This window comes from Colletotrichum lupini, chromosome 6 (genome assembly GCF_023278565.1).
Source record: "Colletotrichum lupini chromosome 6, complete sequence".
Lineage (NCBI taxonomy): Eukaryota > Fungi > Ascomycota > Sordariomycetes > Glomerellales > Glomerellaceae > Colletotrichum > Colletotrichum lupini.
The window spans coordinates 289,861-311,622 of record NC_064679.1 but is presented as its reverse complement, the minus strand read 5'-3'; the positions used below and the strand labels follow the sequence as shown (position 1 = coordinate 311,622).

At 48.7% G+C, this 21,762-nt stretch overlaps 7 protein-coding genes across 7 annotated transcripts; 4 read left to right on the top strand and 3 right to left on the bottom strand.

Moving 5' to 3' along the window:
* Nucleotides 1-4,754: 4,754 nt before the first annotated feature.
* On the top strand, nucleotides 4,755-5,228 carry CLUP02_11572 (uncharacterized protein; the record flags this gene model as incomplete). Its single annotated transcript, XM_049290539.1, has 1 exon — nucleotides 4,755-5,228. One exon carries the CDS (start codon nucleotides 4,755-4,757, stop codon nucleotides 5,226-5,228), a length of 474 nt encoding a protein of 157 aa, XP_049147684.1.
* Nucleotides 5,229-6,690: 1,462 nt separating this feature from the next.
* Nucleotides 6,691-7,713, top strand: CLUP02_11571 (glycosyl hydrolase family 61; the record flags this gene model as incomplete). Its single annotated transcript, XM_049290538.1, has 1 exon — nucleotides 6,691-7,713. The coding sequence occupies one exon, from the start codon at nucleotides 6,691-6,693 to the stop codon at nucleotides 7,711-7,713; it is 1,023 nt and encodes a 340-aa protein (XP_049147683.1).
* Nucleotides 7,714-11,209: 3,496 nt separating this feature from the next.
* Nucleotides 11,210-12,575, top strand: CLUP02_11570 (uncharacterized protein; the record flags this gene model as incomplete). The annotated part of the gene is made up of 2 exons (XM_049290537.1): nucleotides 11,210-11,361; nucleotides 11,609-12,575. 2 exons carry the CDS (start codon nucleotides 11,210-11,212, stop codon nucleotides 12,573-12,575), a joined length of 1,119 nt encoding a protein of 372 aa, XP_049147682.1.
* A 79-nt stretch (nucleotides 12,576-12,654) lies between these two features.
* CLUP02_11569 (uncharacterized protein) lies at nucleotides 12,655-13,993 on the bottom strand (the record flags this gene model as incomplete). Its single annotated transcript, XM_049290536.1, has 5 exons — nucleotides 12,655-12,760; nucleotides 12,846-12,874; nucleotides 12,940-13,424; nucleotides 13,482-13,793; nucleotides 13,852-13,993. 5 exons carry the CDS (start codon nucleotides 13,991-13,993, stop codon nucleotides 12,655-12,657), a joined length of 1,074 nt encoding a protein of 357 aa, XP_049147681.1.
* A 464-nt stretch (nucleotides 13,994-14,457) lies between these two features.
* Nucleotides 14,458-17,701, bottom strand: CLUP02_11568 (amidohydrolase; the record flags this gene model as incomplete). Its single annotated transcript, XM_049290535.1, has 3 exons — nucleotides 14,458-16,137; nucleotides 16,195-17,405; nucleotides 17,554-17,701. The coding sequence occupies 3 exons, from the start codon at nucleotides 17,699-17,701 to the stop codon at nucleotides 14,458-14,460; spliced, it is 3,039 nt and encodes a 1,012-aa protein (XP_049147680.1).
* Nucleotides 17,702-18,989: 1,288 nt separating this feature from the next.
* Nucleotides 18,990-20,278, top strand: CLUP02_11567 (uncharacterized protein; the record flags this gene model as incomplete). Its single annotated transcript, XM_049290534.1, has 5 exons — nucleotides 18,990-19,067; nucleotides 19,120-19,255; nucleotides 19,312-19,832; nucleotides 19,886-19,984; nucleotides 20,048-20,278. 5 exons carry the CDS (start codon nucleotides 18,990-18,992, stop codon nucleotides 20,276-20,278), a joined length of 1,065 nt encoding a protein of 354 aa, XP_049147679.1.
* Nucleotides 20,279-21,389: 1,111 nt separating this feature from the next.
* Nucleotides 21,390-21,539, bottom strand: CLUP02_11566 (uncharacterized protein; the record flags this gene model as incomplete). Its single annotated transcript, XM_049290533.1, has 1 exon — nucleotides 21,390-21,539. One exon carries the CDS (start codon nucleotides 21,537-21,539, stop codon nucleotides 21,390-21,392), a length of 150 nt encoding a protein of 49 aa, XP_049147678.1.
* Between the last annotated feature and the right edge of the window lie 223 nt (nucleotides 21,540-21,762).

The following is a 21,762-nucleotide window of genomic DNA, read 5'->3' as shown; positions in this document are numbered from 1 at the left end:
TTTATTTTGGGGCGAGGATAATCTGCCAGCAGCTCCCGCTATTCTGCCACCAAGTGTGGCTGCGGCAGGCCCTACCTCCGACCACGGAGCCCAGCTGCCCATACCTACCCACTTACCTACCCACTTACCTACCTACCTACCTACCTACCCACTTATAACCACTACTTCGTTAACCTCGCTACCGCTACCGCTATTACTAATTAAAGCTATTCCTAACATTAATATACCGCAAAAAGAGAATAATTATAAAGTTAACAATCCCTTTATTTATTAGTATATTATTAATTATAATAATTATAATTACGTAGAGTACGACTATTTACTTTATAACTAGCGCTTTTTTAACCTACTTAAGGCTAGAGTAATACTTAACGAGGCTATTTATAAAGCTGGTTTTATAGTCCGAATTATTTAATATAAGCTTTTTATTAAAGTATTAACTACCGTTACTTATTATTATATTTATAACCTACGTTATAATTAAAAGCGGTAATACTTCGTAAAGTTAACTTATTTAAATAAGTATTATAAATCCTTAACCTCGTTTATAGATTATTATTAGTAAATCGCTACTAGCTTTTTAAATAGTAATTAGCTTTTTTATTTTATTATTAGTAATTTTCTAGCACGTATAGCTTTAACAAGGTAATGCGGGATATTCTTATAAAGAATATAAAAAGTAAATATTTATATAGAAGCAAGAATATATAAATATAGGGGAAATAAGCGTATATAAAAGAGGTTTTTGTAATAAAGAGAGTAATATAATTAAATTACTATATAAGAAGTTGCTTGCTTAACGAAAGGTCTAAGTAGGTAAATATACGCCTATATATAGGTATAAAAACCTCCTACTAGAATATTCTATTGCTTATTAATTATGATATAATTAATAAGCGTATACGTAAGTAAATACGTAATCGTAGTACGTAATTCCGCCTCGAGTAAATTCCAGATTATTTAGTTACCTTTTAGTACTTTCCATTGCTTACGTAAGCTTATATAAGCAGTATTGCTTACATAATCAATACCTATAATAATCTATAGAAATCGTAGATTAATATAGTATATAGTTTGCTTACGTAATATTGATAATAAGGCGAATAATAAGGTAAACAAAGTTACCTTCGTAACAAATTTTTATAACTATTATAACTACTTATTTAGTAATATTAACGCTTTTATATATTATTACCGCGCGCTACTACGTAATAAAAAGGACTAAATCGTTAATTAATAAAATAAAGATATTTAACCTATTTAAATCCTTTTAAGCTTGCGGTCGGAAAGTAGTAATTATAATAGTATTATTACTTACGATATATTTAATACATTAGCTATTTATTATTATAACGAATTAGGTAGTAAGACCCCTATTAAGTAATTATTTAACTAATTACGTAATTTAATAAAGTACTAATACTATTTTTAATACGACGACGCGGGCTATATTACGAGCTTATTTATCGTACTTATTACTACGATTTTTTTATTTAATAATATCCGGATGTTTTATTAATAAATTTTATATATAAAACTAGCCGATTTAATATATCGTTATTTAATATTTACGGAGTAATTAATAATAGTTATATTTTTTAAATTACGAGCTATTTTATATTTAGCGAGAAGGAAGCTAATTATAATTAGGTTATTAATTAGTTATTACTATTACTCTAAGCTTACGAAATTCCCTTTTTATAAGTTATATATATAGATTATAGTCTATCGAGACAGTGGGAGTATCCATTGATACTGTGTACTACTACCGTGTAATCGATATCGAGAATCGCCCGAGCAGCCAGCAAAGGCAGAAATAAAAAAACAAATATATAGATTATAAAATTACTTTACTTAATACCCTTAATAATAATATTTAATTTAAAATGGTATTATATATACTTTATTATTAGTATATTAACCTTAACGTATTAGCCCGGACCCGGTATTATTTTAGCTTAGCTACGAGGGACGAGATTAGTATAGTTATACATAACTTTTATTTTTAATAATTCCTTATGGATTAGGGTAATCTCCTTTATAACTAATTAATAGCTATATATTATGACTAATTATTCGAATTTTAGATTATTAAGTACTTTATAATAGTAATTAATTACGTTATTAATACTTAGCTTAAGCCGTAGTATAAAAAACTTATATTTACTTAGGTTAACTAAATTAAGTACTTTAGTTACTTAACTATATTAATTATTAAATCTTTATATATAAGTATTAAAGTACGAGTTTATTACTATACGGGCGACCTTAAAGCCGTATTTAATAAATTAGTTATTTTCTAAGTAAGTTAAGTAGCTATAATTAGCGCTTATTAAACTTATTACTAAGCTAAGGTATTAAGTATTATTATGGGATTATTTTAAAAAAAAGGTACGTTTATATATATATTACGATATTCTTAAATAACTCTTATAAGAACTTAGTATACTAAGTAAATAGCTAAATTTAAATTTATTAAAAAAGCTATTAAAAAAGTACGTATATTACTTAATTCGAACTACTTATAGGCTACTTTATTATTACGTTTTTTAGTAATATATTAAGGACGGTACTTTAATATTATTAAAAGAGATCTATTTATATTAGTTTTAGTAATACTTAGAGCTTATTATTAATAATAGTACTTCTACCCCCCTATTTAATCCCCTATAAGTCTAAAATAAGGGTTACTTATAGGGCTTTATAGCGGGTATTATAATAATTATAATAAGTAAATTAAAAAAGCTAGTTATTAATTAAAATACCTCCTCTAAATAAGAGCCCTTTATATTTAAGTATAAAAAAGCTACTAAACGTATAAAAATAGTACTTATATTAATACTATTATTATTAATAATACTTTTAGTACTAAGTAGGGCTACTTTTATTTAACGAGGCCTTAAGATTATATATAATTTTAATATATACGAGCTTAGTATAAAAATATAGTAGAGGTATTAGCGAGCTATTATTAATAAAGTAATTAACGTAATTAACGGTAATATAATTAATTTTATAAGGGTTTCTCGACTATTAATACTTATAAAGTTATAATCCTAATTAATTAGTAATTTTATATAATTAGATATATTATAAGATCTAGCTAATAAGGATTGCGCTTATAATATTAATTTTATAATAAAAAGCAAAATAAATAAACTTATTAATAAGTACGAGGCTAAAGTAAAGTACGAGGCTAAAATAAAAGAAGTTATTAAATTACGGGCTATAGGCTATATAAAGTAATTAATAGTTAATTCAGTAATTAATTAAGTAATTAATTAAGCTACTTCGTTAATTACGTCAAATTAAGCTAATTTGTTAATTACCGTACTTTTTACTAAAATAATTTAATTAACTATAAGTTAATTAACGGCCTCTAATTAGTTTAATCTATTTAAATACTGACTATATAGAGCCTAGCTTATATATGTGCCCGAGACCGGCGGTCGTGTGGCGGCCGTAGCTACACTTGGTGGTAGAATAGCGGGAGCTGCTGGCAGAATATCCTCGCCCTTATTTTGACCATATTCGTCCCTCTTTTTCCACGTCGACAATAGTACGTATCCACGATGCTTCTTTGTTGATAATCCACCTGCATCCATCCTCCTATCTCTCTTTCCCCCTCTTATTACGCCATTTTGTACACAGACACACGGAATAGGGACAGAGCTGCCAATATCCCCCCTTTTTGGTCTTTTTTTCTCCCTGGTTGGACACCACCGCGCTGCCCATACGTCCACTCCCAAGTTCCACCTCCCACCGGCACCCACCGGCACGAGAGATACACCTTGTTTATTTGTCGCTGCCAAGAACCGTCATGTGGAGGGCAACTGTAAGAGAGACATACCGTTGCTTTTGAGAGCCACACCAATCGCCAATATAACACAAGCTCGGCTCAGAAGCGCTGTCAGATCCCGTGTCTTAGTCCGGCACGAAGCTTGACTGACACAGTGACACTGCGTTTTTGGCTGACTGAAGAGTTTTGGAGACTTATTAATACCTTACACTTCCACCTCACTTCGAACCTGGAAGGCATACGAAAGTCTTGGTACGGGTATGAGTGCGTCGCGTGTAAAGGACTGCCGCGACTCCCCGTCCTACGGATCCCGCGGATGATGTTTTCCTTATTCAGCAGAACCGGGGCCTGGACTCTTCCCGAGCTTCCAAAGTTCCCACAATCACAACTCATACCTTACTCACCTCGGCCGCCTCCTATTAACTCACACCGCAAAGAATTGAGCGGTGGACGGGAGAAAATTGCAGACGGGACGCAAATACTCCGATGCCTACCGCAGGCCACTCGATAAACCTGCACCGCCGCAGTCCTGCTAGCAGGCATCACCACCAACATCGGGCGGATCTGCCAGGTTCTTGCGAAATGAGTTTGCCATGCCCCCCGAGTTGGCCCGTCTCCCGAACCCAGCATGGTTTTCTTCTACACTACTTGTACTCAATCTCCACCGCCACATGCCTAAATGGACACTGGTGTCTTCATACCAGCCTGGGAGGAATTGGCCCCTTTTTATCGAGTTTGCTCTTCGGTCGAGTAGCAAAACCCCCCACAGTTTCCTTCTATCGCTTCGACGAATCTTTCTTGTACGAAGTATGTTGGCCCGTATGTTTAATTCTTCGACGGCCACTGGCACCAGGAACCCGAACAGGGGAACAGGCGAGTGTGGTTCTCGCCGCTTAGCTCGCCGTAGCGGCTAGACTATCCAACGGCCAACCCTCTTGACTGGACCCCCAGCACAATGCAGACACCTCAGAGTCGCAATGATGTTCTGTGGTCAGCAGCAAGATCATGCAACATACGATCGTTGAACCATACATGCCATCATCGTCACAGTATTTTTCAACCTCCACTTCCCGTCCCTCGTCCACAGACACCATACAATTCGTCCAATCCCCGAGTCAAGTGGCTAAAGCTCATGCCTTATGGCTCGGAAGTTGGTGGTGGGACCAACTTACCAAGAGACCGGCCTCACGGTTCGTCTCAGATCAGGTTGGCTTCTCAGCTCGGTTCAACAAAGGCTCCCGGAGTCCCAGCCAGCTTCTCAGAACTGGTCCCTAAATTGATTGACGTGCATGTCCGGGTCCGGCTCCGACACAATTTTCACGCCATAATCTCCGCTGCTTTCTCTCTTGCTCTCTCCTATTCTCTCGATCTCCCAATGATCCCTTTCTCTTGTCTGTGCCACTCTCCCCACCCATTCCCCAGGTCTTGATTTTTGCTTCAACCATCACACTCTTATGTACGGAGTACCTATCTTTTGGAGATCGCGCTTTGGGTACCCTTACCGTGGCGGGCGAGCTGCCCTTGCGAATGATTCTGCCATTATTCCGTATCCAATTCTCATCAGCCCTTTTGATTCCATACTGGAGGCATCTGGCAAGCAGGTCAAATTCCAGATCTAGCCTCTCAAGACTAGTCCAATGCTATTCGACGTAGCACTCTGAGGCTCTGAGGGTTATGGTCAACTTGTGATGGCCGATGCTAGCGCCGCGTCGTGCATCAACGACCTGAAACTGGGCGATTAACTGCTTCCTTTTGCATTCTACTTTATTAATGCCACCTCCCCACTGCTCCCCAAGAGCCTGATTACAGAGTTGACAAGCCGTCAAGTGGCTCCAAAGTCCACCAGTAGGCAGTGAGCCACCAACGAGAAAGTCTCCATTTCTTCGACCATGTTTCTCAAGCGAGTGCTTGACCAGCTTGGGAATGATGGCCCTTCGAGGGTGCCCCTGTCGGAGACCTGGAGGGGGTGTGGCCACTCGACCGGGTCTTCCAGTCGCTCCAACCCCGGGAATCAAGGCCCAAGAAGGTTGTTTGGGTTAGCCGCGCCGCTGCAAGGGGCCTCGTCACGATCCACTACCACCCTGTTTGCATGTTTCACGACCCCATCCTCACTTTAATCGCAACGGCTTCATTAATGAATCCATCCTCGGTTGCGGCCGAATAGCAGGGCTTGACAGGGCCTGGCGGGATCCAACACGTTATCCACGGGCAGAACACCCCACGGACCCATTAGCCTCATCTCATTTTCTACGTCTTGCAGCGTTCCTGCAGCTCTTGGCAGGAGAGGAGGATGAGACGAAAGACTCCATCGAAGTATACGCACTGCCAGGACAAACCCCTGCCCTCCACGAGTCCACATCAACACTTTGTATTGCGGACTACTGTGTAAGACCACTTGGAGTGGTCAGGGGCCCTAGCAGGCTGTCTTGCTGGGCAACTGACGGAATCGCCAGCTCTAGCCGCGCGATGAGGGGGGCGAGATGCAATCCTAGATTGGCTGCCTACCTCGACTTAGTGCGGTTGGATGGGCCTGGGTCGGAGATGGGCATAGATGATTCGAGATTGAAGCAGGAAAGAAGGGCTACTGGTCTACCCTACGGCTCGGGAGATGTTGTGGATGGGGCTCTAATTACATGCAACCGTAGCAGCATAGACACGTCTTATAAAAGTCTCTCGTCCTGCTTCAGGACACCATCTTGTTGCTCTCCTCCTTCTTCATCATCACATCGGTGTCATTCTTTCCCTGTACTCAAGTCTCTCTCTTGTTGGCTGTGCCATACACTCATTTACGAACTAGACGTTCGCCCACGCTCACTAAGCACAACCTCAGTAACACTTTCACTTCAAATCCAACCACTTTTCAACCGAAAACTCCCCCCATCACCATCAAGATGCAGTTCTCATTCACCGCCGCGGCTCTTGCCACCCTCGTCGGCTACTCTGCCGCCCACACCCTCACCATTGACGTCTGGGTCAACGGTGCCGACCAGGGCGATGGCCGTTCCACCGGCACCGGTACCACCAAGTACATCCGTTCCCCCGATAACAACAACCCCGTCAAGGACATCACCAGCGACGCCATTGTCTGCAACGTCAACGGTGCCAAGGCCCAGACTGGCTTCGTCAAGGCCGCTGCCGGTGACGAGTTCAAGTTCGAGTGGTACCACAACAGCCGTGGTGACGACATCATCGACCTCTCCCACAAGGGTCCCATCAGCACCTGGATCGCCCCCTACACCGAGGGCAGCGGTGCCGAGGCCATCTGGACCAAGATACAGGAGTCTACCTACGAGGGCGGCAAGTGGGCTGTTGAGACTCTTGTTGCCAACAAGGGTATGTCTCCCTCAGTCACCATTCCTTCTACCCTGAAGGCTGGCAAGTACCTCGTCCGCCAGGAGATCATTGCCCACCACGAGTCCGACACCACCTACGATGTCAACCCTGCCCGCGGTGCTCAGTTCTACCCCGCCTGCGCTCAGTTCGAGATCACTGGTACCGGCTCCGATGTTCCTCCCCAGAACTTCGACTTCACCACCGGCTACAAGTACACCGACGCCGGCATCCACTTCAACCTCTACAGCGCCGATGCCTCCACCTACAAGGCTCCCGGCCCTGAGGTCTGGACCGGCGGCTCCGGCTCCGGCTCTGGCTCTTCCCCCGCCTCCTCTGCCGCTCCCGCTGCTTCTTCCACCGCCGCCGCCGCCGCCACCTCCGCTGCTGCCACCACCACTGCTGCTCCCATCGCCACCTCCGCCGCTGCTGCCAAGCCTACCACCCTCTCCACCGCTGTCAGCTCTGCTGCTCCCGTTGCCAGCTCCAGCTCCGCTGCTGCTCCCGTCGCTACTCCTACCAAGGCCCCCAGCGCCGGCTGCAAGCGCCGCCGCTCCCGCAAGGCCCGCCGCTCTGCTCACTAAATTAGTGTTGCGCAACGAGCCATGGAGAAGAGATAGAGTTGTAAGACTAAGCGGTCATAGATGGTCCTTTCAATCATGATGGTCTCACGAGTCTCAAGTTGGAGTTCTTTTTTATCATAGACACCAGATGTGCAATCCAGGCTTACTGTGTCATGCCCGGTGCACGGTTCTAGAGGCACGAGTTTCCGTCTTTTGGAACTCGACCTCACTTCTGCATTCCTGTACATAGTACCTTGAATAGCATTAAGCCTGCATATACCAAAATTTCAGCGTTCTAATACTATGTGAATTTTCTAGACAATGTTTCTCCCAGTGGCCACCGTGAGCAGTCGACGGCCCAGTTGAGGACACGGAGCGGGTTGTTTGATACATTCGCGTTTTCTTTCGTAGTTCATGACTCTGCAAATCCACATGAATGCCCCTAATAGCAAAATTTGCTTCGACCACCCCAGTAAGATCATGTCAGCCCACTAAGGTAAGGAGCCGGCATCAACAAAGTTGTGCGGGCATCCCACAGGCGATGAGGGCCTCGGGGGCAAGCTACTGGCTTCGCATATTAAACCATCAATTGCCGTTACAGTTTGGTGCTGGTCTTATCGAGGGCCAGATCGGGAAGCTAAAGAATGTCGCAATTAGATCTGCCAAGGAAAGGAGACAAGGAAGGATATTGACTCAAGATCCATGTTTTTGTGGTGTATTTCATATGGCTGTTGCTGATCGTCCAATAAACTTTCAGGTCACCCAAATTACCTTACTTTGTGGTATTGTCACACTGTCCCCGTAACTATCAGCCAATAGCCTTAGTTTCTGACTCAATTTGTAAGATGCTACTTGCTGACCCGCGTATTGCCGTAACTCCGTTCGACCTTGTGATCGATATCATCTTCATGGACAAAGAGATCATCCAAACGAGTTGTGGGTTCTGAGTAGAGCAAAACTATTAATTGTCATTCACACGAAAGGAAATCTCGATAGACACTTGTAGATCGTGGTTCGTTGTCTTGTCGAGTATTGCTGTGACACTGAGCATAAATCACCGACAGGGTTTTACATAGATTTTCGTACGACTCGCGAGAATCTCGGATTTAAGCAACTAACAATCTTAAAGTGAAGGACTGCCGAAGAGAAAAGTAATGCAACGCTTGACCCAGAACCTCGATCTCAAGATCAGATGAGGCATTAAGACAAGGATGGTGCTTGAAGCTTCATGGGCTTCGGGAAGTGGAAGGTTCATCGTCTCTCCATATTTATGTAAAGGATTTCGCAGGTTGGGTGTATTCAGACATGCGTATCTTTCGCTAGATATTTGTCATGATGATAGCGAAAAAATCTCGACGCCCGTGATTGTGTCCTTGTTCGAGATTGTCGTCTCTGACAACGCGGTTGCTAGAGCTGCAACCCCTATCTGATTAGATGGCGTTGGATTCGTTGGGCATGATAAAAATGTGGCTTCGAGTGGCTGATTAGCGTGGCTTATTCTCTTTGCCACTTACAATGCCATTCTTCACGGAGGCAGGAAGGCTAGACAAGACCATCATAGAGACGCCTCGTGTGAGGCGGCGTGGCCACCAAGCTTCTACCCCTACCACGCAAGCTTCAGTGCCATAGTAACACAGGCTGACGCCCATAAGACTACTCCGTATGTACAATCTGTTTGCAACGCACCAGACAGTCTCAAAGAAACAGTTTCAAGTCCATCAATGATAAACGGATAACGGTCAGCCTATAGCAATCCTCCGCCACGTTCAGTCCGTGCTTTCACTCACAGAAGCTGAACGCCTCGTGTTTGAAAATGGGCGTTGACCTCCAGGGCAAGAAAGATCTCAATCCAATCTTCCTATTCCAGGCAAACTTTCACCTGGATAAAGATACCTCTGTGCCTGGGCAAAGATAGTAGTCGGGCCAGCTTGCTGAAGAATGCATGTGGTCACCTTGGAAGCGCTGGTCTGCAATGCGTCGTCGAGGGTCTCGAGACCCATATATGCACAGGGTTATTAGTGTTCCATTCCTAACCCGCAGATACCGTGCCAAATGGGAACCTCGGGATCTTGAAACGGTTGAATTGCTCCATCATATTGGGGATCAACCCTCAATTGGCTTTACTTAGTGTGTAAGAGGCCCTCGTCCTCCCGCATTTTCCCCATCGCTGGGTGGTGGGCTGAAGCTCGACTGGAGTCTTACGCCGGAATCACGGCCCCATCGGAGATCGAAGCTCACCATCCGGGCACAAAGGAAAACGTGCTCTGCCGGGCGCGCGGGAGACTAGACGAACTTACGTCAGAACTTCACATGCAAGGGAGCATGCGGCTAAAGTCCGCTACTAAAGCCTAGACGAAAATACCGGCTTACAATCCATCGCCTTCTCGCCTTTTAGTTCCCCTGAGGCTCACCAGAACCCTGAGCTCAAGCGGCTTAGTGGAAGAAGAGCGGGCAGAAATAATGGCCCATCTGTGCGCCTCTTTCTCTTAGGGCTGCAAGGTGGAAGTCTGTTGCTCGGTGCACCGCTCACTCCAAAGAAATTCCTGCAAGACCCTGGCTTCCAGCCGCAACGGGATCGACCCGGCTCTGGAACCCGAGTAGCCGGGGTGATCAATGCCATCTGAATTGTGCCCAGAGTTCGGACGAGAATCGACGGACCGCTGCAAGGTCTTTGAAGGCTGCAAGGTTGAGGGAGGCTAGCTTTTGGGGGATCTTGTTCTCCTATTATTAAGGTACCATCAACTTATCGTGTAAAACATCACCAATCAGCTTTCTTGAAGACAATGTCCAACGAACCCCTCGTGAGATCGCAGCAAGTCTTGTAAGTAGGATGAGCTCGAAAGTAAACAAACCAGCTTCGACGAGAACCCAAACAGACTTCCTAAACCAATTTCTCACTCTGGCTCAAATAGGGTACGATTTAATTCGAGATGGTCAAGGCACGGGGCGAATTTGGCCGAGGAATGCGCCACCGAACAAGCGTTTTGCGCCGGTGTCTGCAACAAGATTGCCCGAGCGGCAACAGGAATGATAAGGGAGAGGGAGCACTAAAACTCGGCGTGAACGACGAGACATCAACAACAACAACGAAACGAAGATTAAAAGAATACGGGATTGCATGTGAATCTTCATGGATGTAACCTTAACTTCTTGATCGAACCCCCTTGCTTTCGTTCCGAGCTCACTAGCTACATCCCTACCTCAATCTGCCATCTTTCTCTATATCCTTCTTTCATTCTGCGTTTTGGATTTTCCCAGAGAGGTTGCTTCGATGCCGTTCATAGCAGCAAAAAGATCTCCCACGACCTCGCCTGTCATGCCGTGGCTATCGAGATCACCATCGTATCAGTCACCCACCGGCTCACCACGCACATCACCAAGGAACAGCACATGCGGACCGATCAAGACATGCGGACCTTCAGTAACATACATACCACCACTTATAGATGGAGCTTGTGGAACCGTACCACTAGCACAGAAGCCGACTTTGCCATTGCTTCATGAAGATCTACGGGAAATGTGGCAGATGATGCCGGGTTTGATGGCTTCGCTAAGAACACACGTCGCCAACCATCGTCAGCACCTTTCCAAGAGCCACCTCAAGGACATCGTCATCCAACTCAGTCTGGCCATTGTTGAAGTTGGGATAGTGACGCTTGCCGTTCCCTTGTTCGTTATTCTTCCGGGGATCTTGTTCGGGGCTTGGCTAGGAATCTCAATGAGCATGGTCCTGGGTCTGAGTTGGTTGATGAACGGAAACGAAGTTATGACCAACTGCGACGAGTTTGGAAACAGCACAACAGACATTGACGATGATGAGGAGAGATGGATCTTCATTGGCGGGATGGGCACGAGGTCAGTCCCCTTCTCCTTCACCTCTTTGGAAGCGATCCTACGGAAACTAACACTCACGAAGCTCAACGCACCTCAAACAATGCACAATTCCTCGACTCGCCCGCCTTTTTGGGCGCTCTTTCAGCGGTATTCAGATGGCCACCTACGGACTCCCCTTCGACATGCTCCTCCTCGCCATCCAGCGGTGCTTCCCTTTCGACACCCAAGCCTCGCGCGCCCTCTACACCGAGCTCCGCACAGCCCTCCTCGACGCCGCCGTCCACCGAGTCGCCGTACTCGCCCACAACAACGGCTCTCTGCCCGTTGCGCACGTTCTCGCTCGCCTCTGCTCCGACATCCAAGCGGAAAAGCTCTCCAAACTGGAGATCTACACCTTTGGTGCTGCGGCTTCGGAATTCGTGGCGCCTCTCGGAGAAACCAGCCGCAAGGTCACCCGCTTTGAGGATGGATCCACCGCGGTGGTTGAAGAGCGTGGTCCTCACATCGAGCACTTCGCCTACGCGAATGACCCCTTTGCGCAAATGGGCGTGCTCCGTTCTGTTCAAAAGAAGCTTGACGGCCGATTCTGCGGCGGCGTTTTCGTGATCCAGAACCAGGTTCCCCAACCCTCTGGCCACTGGGTTCCCGACCAGCGACCCGTGATGCTTCTGACAGACTACCTCTCGGCCCTCTTCCCCGACCCTTCATCGCCGCAAGCACCCAGCAGTATCCTCGACTACGTCATGATGATCGACCGCGATATTGCTGAGAAGCGCGAGCTCGCTGCCATGGCAAACTACGCGCAGACGCGCCGATCCCGGAAGGACAGCCGCCGCCTCAGCTGGACTGGCCTGGGAGCGACTGTCGGCGGCAGAAGCGGCGTCATGGACGGTGTCACCGGGCTCGAGATGGCGAGACGCGGATGCCGTGACTGTGATGGCCACCGTGGACGCGAGGTCAGTTGGCTCTCCAACTACGTGCAAACCGGCTGGGTCGTCGAAAAAGAGGCACACGTCGTCGATGCCATGGGCATTGGAGGCAAGTTTTAACAATCTTGTCTGACCTGGTCTACGCTAGCGTGGCCCCCCAATTTGTAATGGTTTACACCACTTTCTGTACTCTTATCGCTCACAAAAGATGTTTCAGTGGGACGGGACTGGAGGATGTTCGCGGGTTTTCCCACTCAGGGGACTGTATTATTTCTCCATTAGCATTGGGCGTCGGAGTTCTTTGGCTAGGAGGACATTGAAAGAATCATGATATAACGAGTTAAATGTATTATGGGATAGAAGGGCTGAGAAGTATCTCGCCCTCTCCACAATCCGCTTGGATAGATGCGGATTTGGAACTGGCGCTTCGGAATGGGCATATAGATGGAACACGGTGCTAGTTAGAATAATTTCAGACACGTACATCTCCCCAATAGTATGTCTTGATATCCGCCCCAAGGAAGTCGTCATTGTACTCCCGGCCAACCTCGTCGTCAGCAGCACCCGCGCATACCAGTAGAGGCATGAAGTGCTCCGCGCCATAACGAGGGTGCATTTCGTAACTGTGAGAGAATTTTCGCCAGTTGGACAGCGCCTTGATCCGGTCTTCCCGCTTCTCTAGGAGTGCGGCGCCCGTCAACTCCTTGTTCCACTCGTTGACCTGCGTCCCGATCCTCTTTGCCGTTGACGGGTCTCCCATCATGAGTGACCGCAACTTCCCCATGTTGTGAAGCGAAGCAAAACCCGACCCGACGACGGCGACGTTGGTGTCGCGCAGAGCTGAGAGGGCCCGACCCATGCGGAAGTGCTCCTCGGGGTCCTCAGAGGCCAGTACTGAAAGCTGAATGACTGGAATGTCGGCGGCTGGGTGAATGAGGAGGAGTGGAATGAAGACGCCATGATCCCAACCTGGGTTGAACGTTAATCTAGGTTTACTACAGCTTGCGTGCCATTGCTTGTACTTACCACGACGTGAGTTCATTACCGGTGAGAGACCCTCTTTCTCGAGAGCCTGCTTCAACTCATTTGCGATACTTGGCGATCCCGGAGCGGGATATTTGAGTGAGTATGCCTCCCGCGGGAAACCGCCGTAATCATAGTACAGGTCATGGTGATCCCCTGATGAGATGGTCGGTGCACCCTCTGACCAATGTGCTGTCACAACCACGATAGCTCTGGGTGCGTCTGGTGTGTTGAGCTTCAAAATCTTGGGCACGCGCTTTTGGAGTGATGCGGTGATGGAAGCGTGACCAGGGTCTCCAAGAACAGGCATGGGACCTAAGATGTGTAAGTCAGCACTGCGGGTTCCATCGGTCTTCAATGGAGCTCAACGTACCTCCGCCGTGCGCGACGCAAATTGCTGCAGCGCGTGTCATTGTAGATGATGATGTTCTGAGTTTTCGTCTGTTGATCCAATTGATTTTTGAAAGTCGTAGAGTTCTAGTCAAATAGGACAGAGTTCTTGTTTCTGTTGTCATCCGATGCTATTCAAGTGCTATTAAGACCCTTACTAAACCAACGGATGGTGGGGGGACCAGGAGGCTCAAATAGCAACGGCATCCGTTTAGTTGGCTTCGATTTGACCCTTTCTCATTGGTCAAAGTATGATACGCCGGGATTGTCACCGTCCGGGATCAGATTGGTAATACCCGCGCGGGACCACAATGGCAAAGGAATCAACGCCACGACCCTGCGGCAAATCATAACGGCTAGAGCTGATTCAGCTGGATCTAATGTGCTTAGAATGGACCATTCTCAGTATCACTATCTGTTGTCAAGTGAGCCGCCAATGCAGTTTGATCATGCGTTGTATTACTGTCTTCCCCGCGCGGCTCGGAACCGGGATCGGAATAGTTTCCGAGTCATTAAATGGGTCTTTCAGGTTTCGGTGAATATGAACTACCCGTTGTAAAAGTAGGCCTGGAACCTTCCCACGATTCGTTTACACGAAAACAGACACGGTGGCACGGCCGCTGCCGACAGCACGAATTCTGCCTCCAATCTCAAGCGGGCTGCCCTCGTACACAGCAAAGTGGCGAGCCTTCCTCGACTGCGACTCTTCAATGCCAAGAATCTTGTAGACGTTGGAGGAAACCAGATCCAGCGCCTTCTTCTCGCTCAACCGACCATTGCCGTTCTTCTGCGCAATGCCGGCGAGTAGTCCCAAGTCACGAATCAACCAATCCTCCTCCAGTCCAATGGCAGTGACGACACCAGCGTCTAGGAGAGTGTCGATGGCGGTACCGTTCGTGAGAGGAGCGCCGGTCAGAGAACGTCTTTGGTCCCAGGTGTATGAGTACGACTGAAAAGGTGCAAGAAGCACACCAACACCGGCGTCGGCTAGCTCTGAAGCGACGAGATGAGACTCAGCGCCTCCAATGATGGAAACACGGAGCTTGGGAGACTCCTTGGACTGACTCTTTGCAGCCAAGGCCTCCTCGACTGTGGCCTTGACTCTGAGGGCGGCGACAATGGTGTCCGCACTATGGACTGTCAGGACCAAGGGCAGCTCTCCATTGACCACCTTCTTGAGGTAGGCCGCCTCTGAGAAAGGATCCGATCCGGTGTCGTTAGTCGCAACTGCCTCCAAGAGGGTGTGTCGGAGCTTGCCAATGGCATCAGAGATGGACGGGTTGTCACCTCTCTTCGCGGCGAGAGTCAATGTACGATGAACGGCAACGTCCTCGGCCCAAACAGCGCCCTTCTCGAGCGAGTGCTTGGCATCAGTGTTAAAGCCAACACTGGTTCCAGAGTGCGTCAATCCACCTGTGAACTTGGGCGCCGAGATTGCCTTGGTAACGCCGTATTTCTTAGCTACGTGCAGCTTCTTGTTGTCAAGCACAAGGCCGTCAAGACCACGACTGAACCCGGTGGGGTTACGGCCGTTGTCCGTGTCCGCCTCGTTGTCGATCTCGTTGAGGCCAATGAGAGAACCGAATGCAGTGAAAGTCTCGGTGATGTGGCCATTCTTCAGGTCAACGACCTTCTTAGACGAGGACTTGGCAGCTGCAACCTCCTCGGTGCAGGCGCCGATGCACTTGATATCGCCGTTTGAGAACACGACGTTCACCGTCTCGCTGTTGGCTGTGTTGGCCACCTCGCCCGACAGCCAAACGTTGGAAATGCCAGTGAAAACGACCTCCTTAAGATCGGTGATGTCCTCGGTAGTATTGGCTAGCTTAGGGTCGGGAAAGATAGGGCCGTCAAGAGGCTTCTTAAGCTCAAAAGGATCAGAGAATTGAGCAGCTCCATCAATCCACACTTGCACAGGCGCGGCACCAACACTCAGAGGATCACTATCCCACACAGCAATATCGGCATCGAATCCGGGCTTGATCTTGCCAATGCGCTGGCCCAAACCCAGCAACTCGGCAGGGGCAGATGTCACACCGGACAGAGCTGCATGGTAAGGAAGGCCATATCTGTAAGCCTTGGCGGCCTCGAAGAGGACATGCTGGGCGTTCAAGACCGGGTTATCACTGACGTATACGGGAGTAAGACCGTTCTCCCAAAGGATCTTGCCAGCGTACTCGGAGCCAACGTACGACTCGGACTTGTAATACATATTGTCGGCAAACAGCGCAGAAGCAGGGGGGCGACCACCCCAGACGCGCTTCAGGATCTACATAAGCTTATTAGTGATGGGAGGATCACACGCAAAGAGGGTAGAAAGACGCACCTCGGGAACCAAGAAGGTCTGATGGGCGTGGTGGAAAGCCCGCACCGGGAACTTGAACTCGTTGGTGTGGTCAACGAATGCTTCAAGGTCCGGAATCGTGTAGCAGTGGGTGTTGATGTGCACTTGGCCTCGCAAGGCAGCACTGAGGCTCTCCCACTTGAGGTCCTGGGGCAAGTAGGATGACTGGCTCTCCACTCCAAACTTGTCGGCGGCCGCACACCAGTCGTCCTGCTCTTGCACAAGCTTTGCTGCCTGCTCAAAGGCATGGCGGAACTCCCAGCTCTCGCCGAGGCGGGAGAAGGGGCTGTGCCCGACCTTTCCGTAGACGCGCTTCGCGTTCTCTCCGCATGCCATCTTCATGTACCGCCAGTTGCGATCCGGGTCCGCCAGCATATCCTCGGCAGAAAGCTCGGTGCGGCCATCGGGCTTGCCAACGGCATGTTTAATGACAAAGGCCTCGCCTCCCATGTTATTGCCAGAGCCCGGCAGAACCAGCGAGGTAGTTACACCTCCAGACTTGATGACCTGGATCTGTGGGTCGAGGGGGTTGAGTCCATCGATTGAACGAACGTAGGGAGTAATGTCGTTGGACATCTCATTTACATCTTGGTTGCCGACGAGCTCGGGTAGGGCACCAACACCGGCGTGGGAGTGCATGTCAATAATACCGCTGGTCAGTTGGCGGCCCTTGGCGTCCCAAATCTGGGTATCCTTAGGAAGGGAGTCGAGGGAGATGTCGGCTTCGACCTTTTGAATCAGGCCGTAATCGATGAGGACGTCGGCAGTGATCCACGAGTACCCTTTGCCGGCACGCGCATCTTCTAGAGATGTTCCCTCAGCGGCCTCGCCAACCCAGATTGTGGCATTACGGATGAGCGTCGGGCGCTGGCCGTCGACGAAACGAGCATTCTTCTCTCGACCGAGACCAATTGGATCCTGTGGCTTGTGTCGCAATTTTGCACAGGTCGCCAAGTCCTGCTGCAAACGCTCCGCAGAAAGTGAGGAGGATGGCTCGCGGGAAGGCAGTATCGAGATCTGTTTCCACTGAGCAAAGGCAATGAACGCCAGACATCCCACGATGAGCTTCATGCTGCGTCTGGGTCGTAGCCATCGTTTGTGATGATGAGAGTGCCGGGGGGCCGAGGGCGGCGGAAGGTCCGCGGCGCTGTACGGCGGCAACATGCCGCTCTTTTCCGAATCCATGACAACACCTAACGTTTTGGTGTTGTTTGAAGCAAGAACGATCAAATAGCAGACGTTGAAAAGTTCTAGGAGCAAGGGATATGTTATATTGGCCCCAAAGCTCTGAGGATTGGGTTCCTTGGGGGAGCCCTTGGCCCAATCAAGAAGGTGACTGACGGTTCGGCTGGATTATCGGCCGACGTTTCAAACCCAGAGCGCAGACATCGCCGACGACAATGAGCTTTGGGAGTATCTGGAGGGGCACACGGGGAAGTGATCGCTTCTCTTCGGTCGCGACTTCGGCAACGTGAGTGGTCAATGACATGGATGATGGTGAGAGCGTGGAGTCGAATGAGGAGCTCACCCCTGCCAGAGCTTGCGTGATTACGTAGCTGAAGAGATAAGCTCTTGCTGACTTATGAGCTCTCTGAAGCACTCACGACTTTGAAGAACGATGACTAATCTCAGGATCCTTGGTTTCTTTATCTTATCTTCCCTTACCCTTATCGATTGCCGGCATGTCAGGTCCGATTGCGGGGTAGGTACCTTAGGTACGTTATCTTTAGAGTCATGCATAGTCACCACTACCTTAGGCAGGGAGGCATTCACTCCCCATCATCAGCTTCATTGTTTACAAGAGTCTTTCGAGTCCACCACTACTGGCAGTGAGATGTATTGTCTGATAACCACGTCCTGGCTCTGCTTGGTGAGGATTCCTCAAATGCTTGATTGTGCGGAGACATGCCATAAGCGATCCTAGTACTCAGTGACATGAGAATGTGAAGCTAGCTGCATTACCTACTCACCTTCGTGTCTCTTTGAGACCTCGTAGGCCCTGTTTCCGTCAGTTCGGGAACTGACTAAAGGTATGTGAGGATGGATGTTGACGTTGCGTGCGCTACAGCCAGGGAAATGACCCCTTTCCGTAAACTACATGTGGCTGGGGCAGGAAGGTCGAGCCGATGGTTGAAGCATTGTCGCATGCGATGCTCAGGTTCTATTACGTACAATTTGATCAAAAACCTGACATCGCGACACTACAGCCCGACATCATCAGATCCGTTGGAGTCGTCTTGTGGGGTGGCAAGCCAAGGCGTTTGCGGGGAAGCATCGGAGTCAAGTCAACATTCCAGGCGGGAGATCTACTGCGTGGTAGAATGCCACGCTATGTGCTTGATACGCTATTTACGCTGGGTCTGATGTATGCATGCAAAGTTGGAGAACACGGCATGCGTTGAAGGATAGGGTCTCTTTTCACTACCCAAAAGAGGTGCATCTCATTGGCCCAGCCAATCGAGGCCAGATGATTGCTGGTGGTCTCAATCTATTGCCCAAAAGAGGTATCGTGGCTCTGGGGCGGGATCCCACGATTCGGAAAGTCTACCCAGTACTAGCGGAGACTTAATGAGTCCGGCTGTCTGGGCCGATAACGGTCTCCTCTCGGCTCCTCGACTTGTATCAGGGATCCTCGCCGTATAAGTTGGCTGTTATCCTGAGTCACGTCAAGAGTTCGTTTCTGCGCTGAAACGATTCAACTCATCCCATCTTCTTACAGTCACTCTAAACATCTTGCCTTCTAGACTTCGCCTCTCACATTATTTCCAAACGCCGATATGTTCCTCCTCTCGGCTTTGGCTGTAGCTGTACTGCTATTCTCCGCATGGAGGTGGAAGTGGCGATATGCCACAAAGGTGTGTCTCCTTATCTTTCAAAGATCCCACGGAGACGTCTGACTGTGTAAAGGAAAAGCTCGTCGGGACTAGCTTGCAGGAGAAATCAGACGAAAAGACCGACATAACGCCTCTGAAAGATTTTGACTGGCAGAACATCGATCCTGCCAAGCATCGGCCATTCGAGCCAGTCTATCACATCACCATGGGTACCACGAACCTTGCACATGAATCTTGCTTACATTCTAACGGATCATCATACTAGCCATCCAAGCAAGTCCGCCAGAAGACCTCATCATTATAGACAACAACTACCTTGATCGAGTGACCGAGCGTCGTCAGCTTCTGGAAGAGCATACGTCAACCGTTGCGGGCGCTGTGCCAGAAGGCTTACCTGCTCTCCATGAGGTCTGGACTTATATACTCTCAGAGTATCTGCCGAAGCGATATCCAACCATGTTCTCCTTGTCCGAGGACAAGACTAAGTTCCATAACCATGTTACCCAGACATCACTGCCCCTCGCGCCGCCGGAGGACCCCGTGACTGCCCTCAAAGCTCTTGGAGAGACCGTGGAAGACGACATCTTTTTGCTCGTTGAGACACCAGAGGGCCATCGTTGCGTGGCGTTCGTTTGCTGCCATCCTGCTGGATTCGATCCGTCCAACAAGCTCGGAAAGCTGATGAAGGACATTCACACCTCGGTGCCGTCATATGAGAAGATTGGTGCAAGCATGGAGCGCTTCTTCTCTCGATTACAAGTTGGGAAGAGCGTGAAGCGGATGAACGTGAGCTTGCTTGTTCTTGGATACGGAGGCCTTCCGCTGATGAATTGATATAGTGGTCTGTTTCGACGCATGAGAACCTCTTTAGCCCGAGCAACTTGCACATTTATGAAGGCGACAAGACAGAAGAGGATGAGGATGTCGATATTTCAAAGGTGAGATGGCCTTCCTTGACACTCAATGTACCGTTTACCAGAAAGCTCATACCACCCACTCAGGCTCGTTTGCGCCAAGAACTACAAACCTTGACCAGACTTCCCAAGACGGGAGCGATCATGTTCTCATTCAAGACGTATCTCACGCCCATAGAAGAGGTGAAGAAGGAGGGGTGCGGGCTCATACTTGCGGACGCCATAGAAGGGTTGAAGACGGGTAATGCGCCTGGCATGTGGGTATACAAAGGGGCGTCGCGTTGGGGCAAAAGTGTTTGTGAGTACCTCAGGTCGTGATGAGAGCCAGGACTAGAGAAGATGAAGAAGCGGGTTTTTGGTCGGTTAGCCAGGAATATAAGATGGACTGATGAAAGTATCTGGAGAGCAGGAATGATGAACCAATTCAACGGTTGCTGCCCTTTCTCGACCTGACATAGCTGTCCTCTCTCCATAATGATGATTGTTGTCTTGCATATCTTGCTTGTCCATTGATCAGGGCTGATGTGAAGCCCTAGGGAGAAAATCGGGGCGGCTTGCGGACAGTCCACAGTCTCGGGCCCGGGTATGCATGCCTATCTCGGGAGATCTCCCGCCTTATTCGCACTTCTTAACATTCAATCCCAATAAGCAGTGTATCCGTACCCTTGTGTCCTATTACATACTTAAGGTGAATTAAGGTGAGCGATAGCCGAAAGAAAGAACGTTATTTCGGGTATAACACATCACGTCATTGGAAGTCTTTCCCACCGCCACGCCGTCGCCCACAATCCGACGGTGGCAGCCGATGAAGGCGGCATGCCAAAGGCTTACAGTTTGACAGGCGGGCGGTGGCTTTCTCAAATTGAGTTTTTGGGATGAACTTGGGTGCTTGAATATTGGCAATTGTATGTACACTACGGCGAAGGCCCAAAGAAGGGTATTCCCGGTTGTGCCGAAAAGGGGCGCTTGCGGCTTGCTCGTTTGGAGACGGCCCCGATCCGGCCTAGCGGGCCCACCCCGAGCCCCGTGTGCAAATTTCCCACCAGCAGAAGCTTCGCACCTGGGCGGCTCTCTCTCGACTTCAACGTGCGTTCTCGCAGTCTTGTAGCACCCCCTGCATCGTCATCCATACAAGATGCAAACGAGATGTGGGCTCGACTTCATTAATGTCAAGCGCCCACTCAACACCCTGTTCATTTCTCTCTGGCTGTGTTGGTCCGTCTCTCCCACCCGAGCCCAGGCCCTGGTCTTTCCATGACTCCTTTCGCTGCGGGATCCTACAGTTTCTGCTTCTTTGCTCCTAGCCAAAGTTGCTACTGTGTATGGAGCATGCCTTACCTTGCCTTGCCTTGCCGCCGCAACCTGGGACCTGCAGGCCGCACACGTACGGAAAAGGGCGTGGCCTCATAAACCATGGCCTCACCTGAAGTCAGGGACAACTCCGCAATCTAATCCCACTCACTGCGGACGGAGTACGTAGTAGTGCGTACAGGCCTAATTCGCTTGACAGAGGCTTGCAAGATGCATCCGCTGACCCGGGAAACCTTGCCGTGAAACAAAGTGCTTCTGCAAGGCCCATCTCCCCAAAGGAGCCTTCTACTCTATTCCTCGCAGCTAAACCTGCGGGGTCATCTCCTTTCCAGGAACCACGGAGCGAGGATGGAGTTGAATCTTCATCCCAAGGGTTAAAGTCCAGGAAGCCGAGGGAGACCTACATAAAGGAGCTGGTCTGCCAACGCGTAACGCATGCCTCGTTTCGCTTGAGCTTAGCTACATTCTCTATCGTACATTGAACTTCCTCA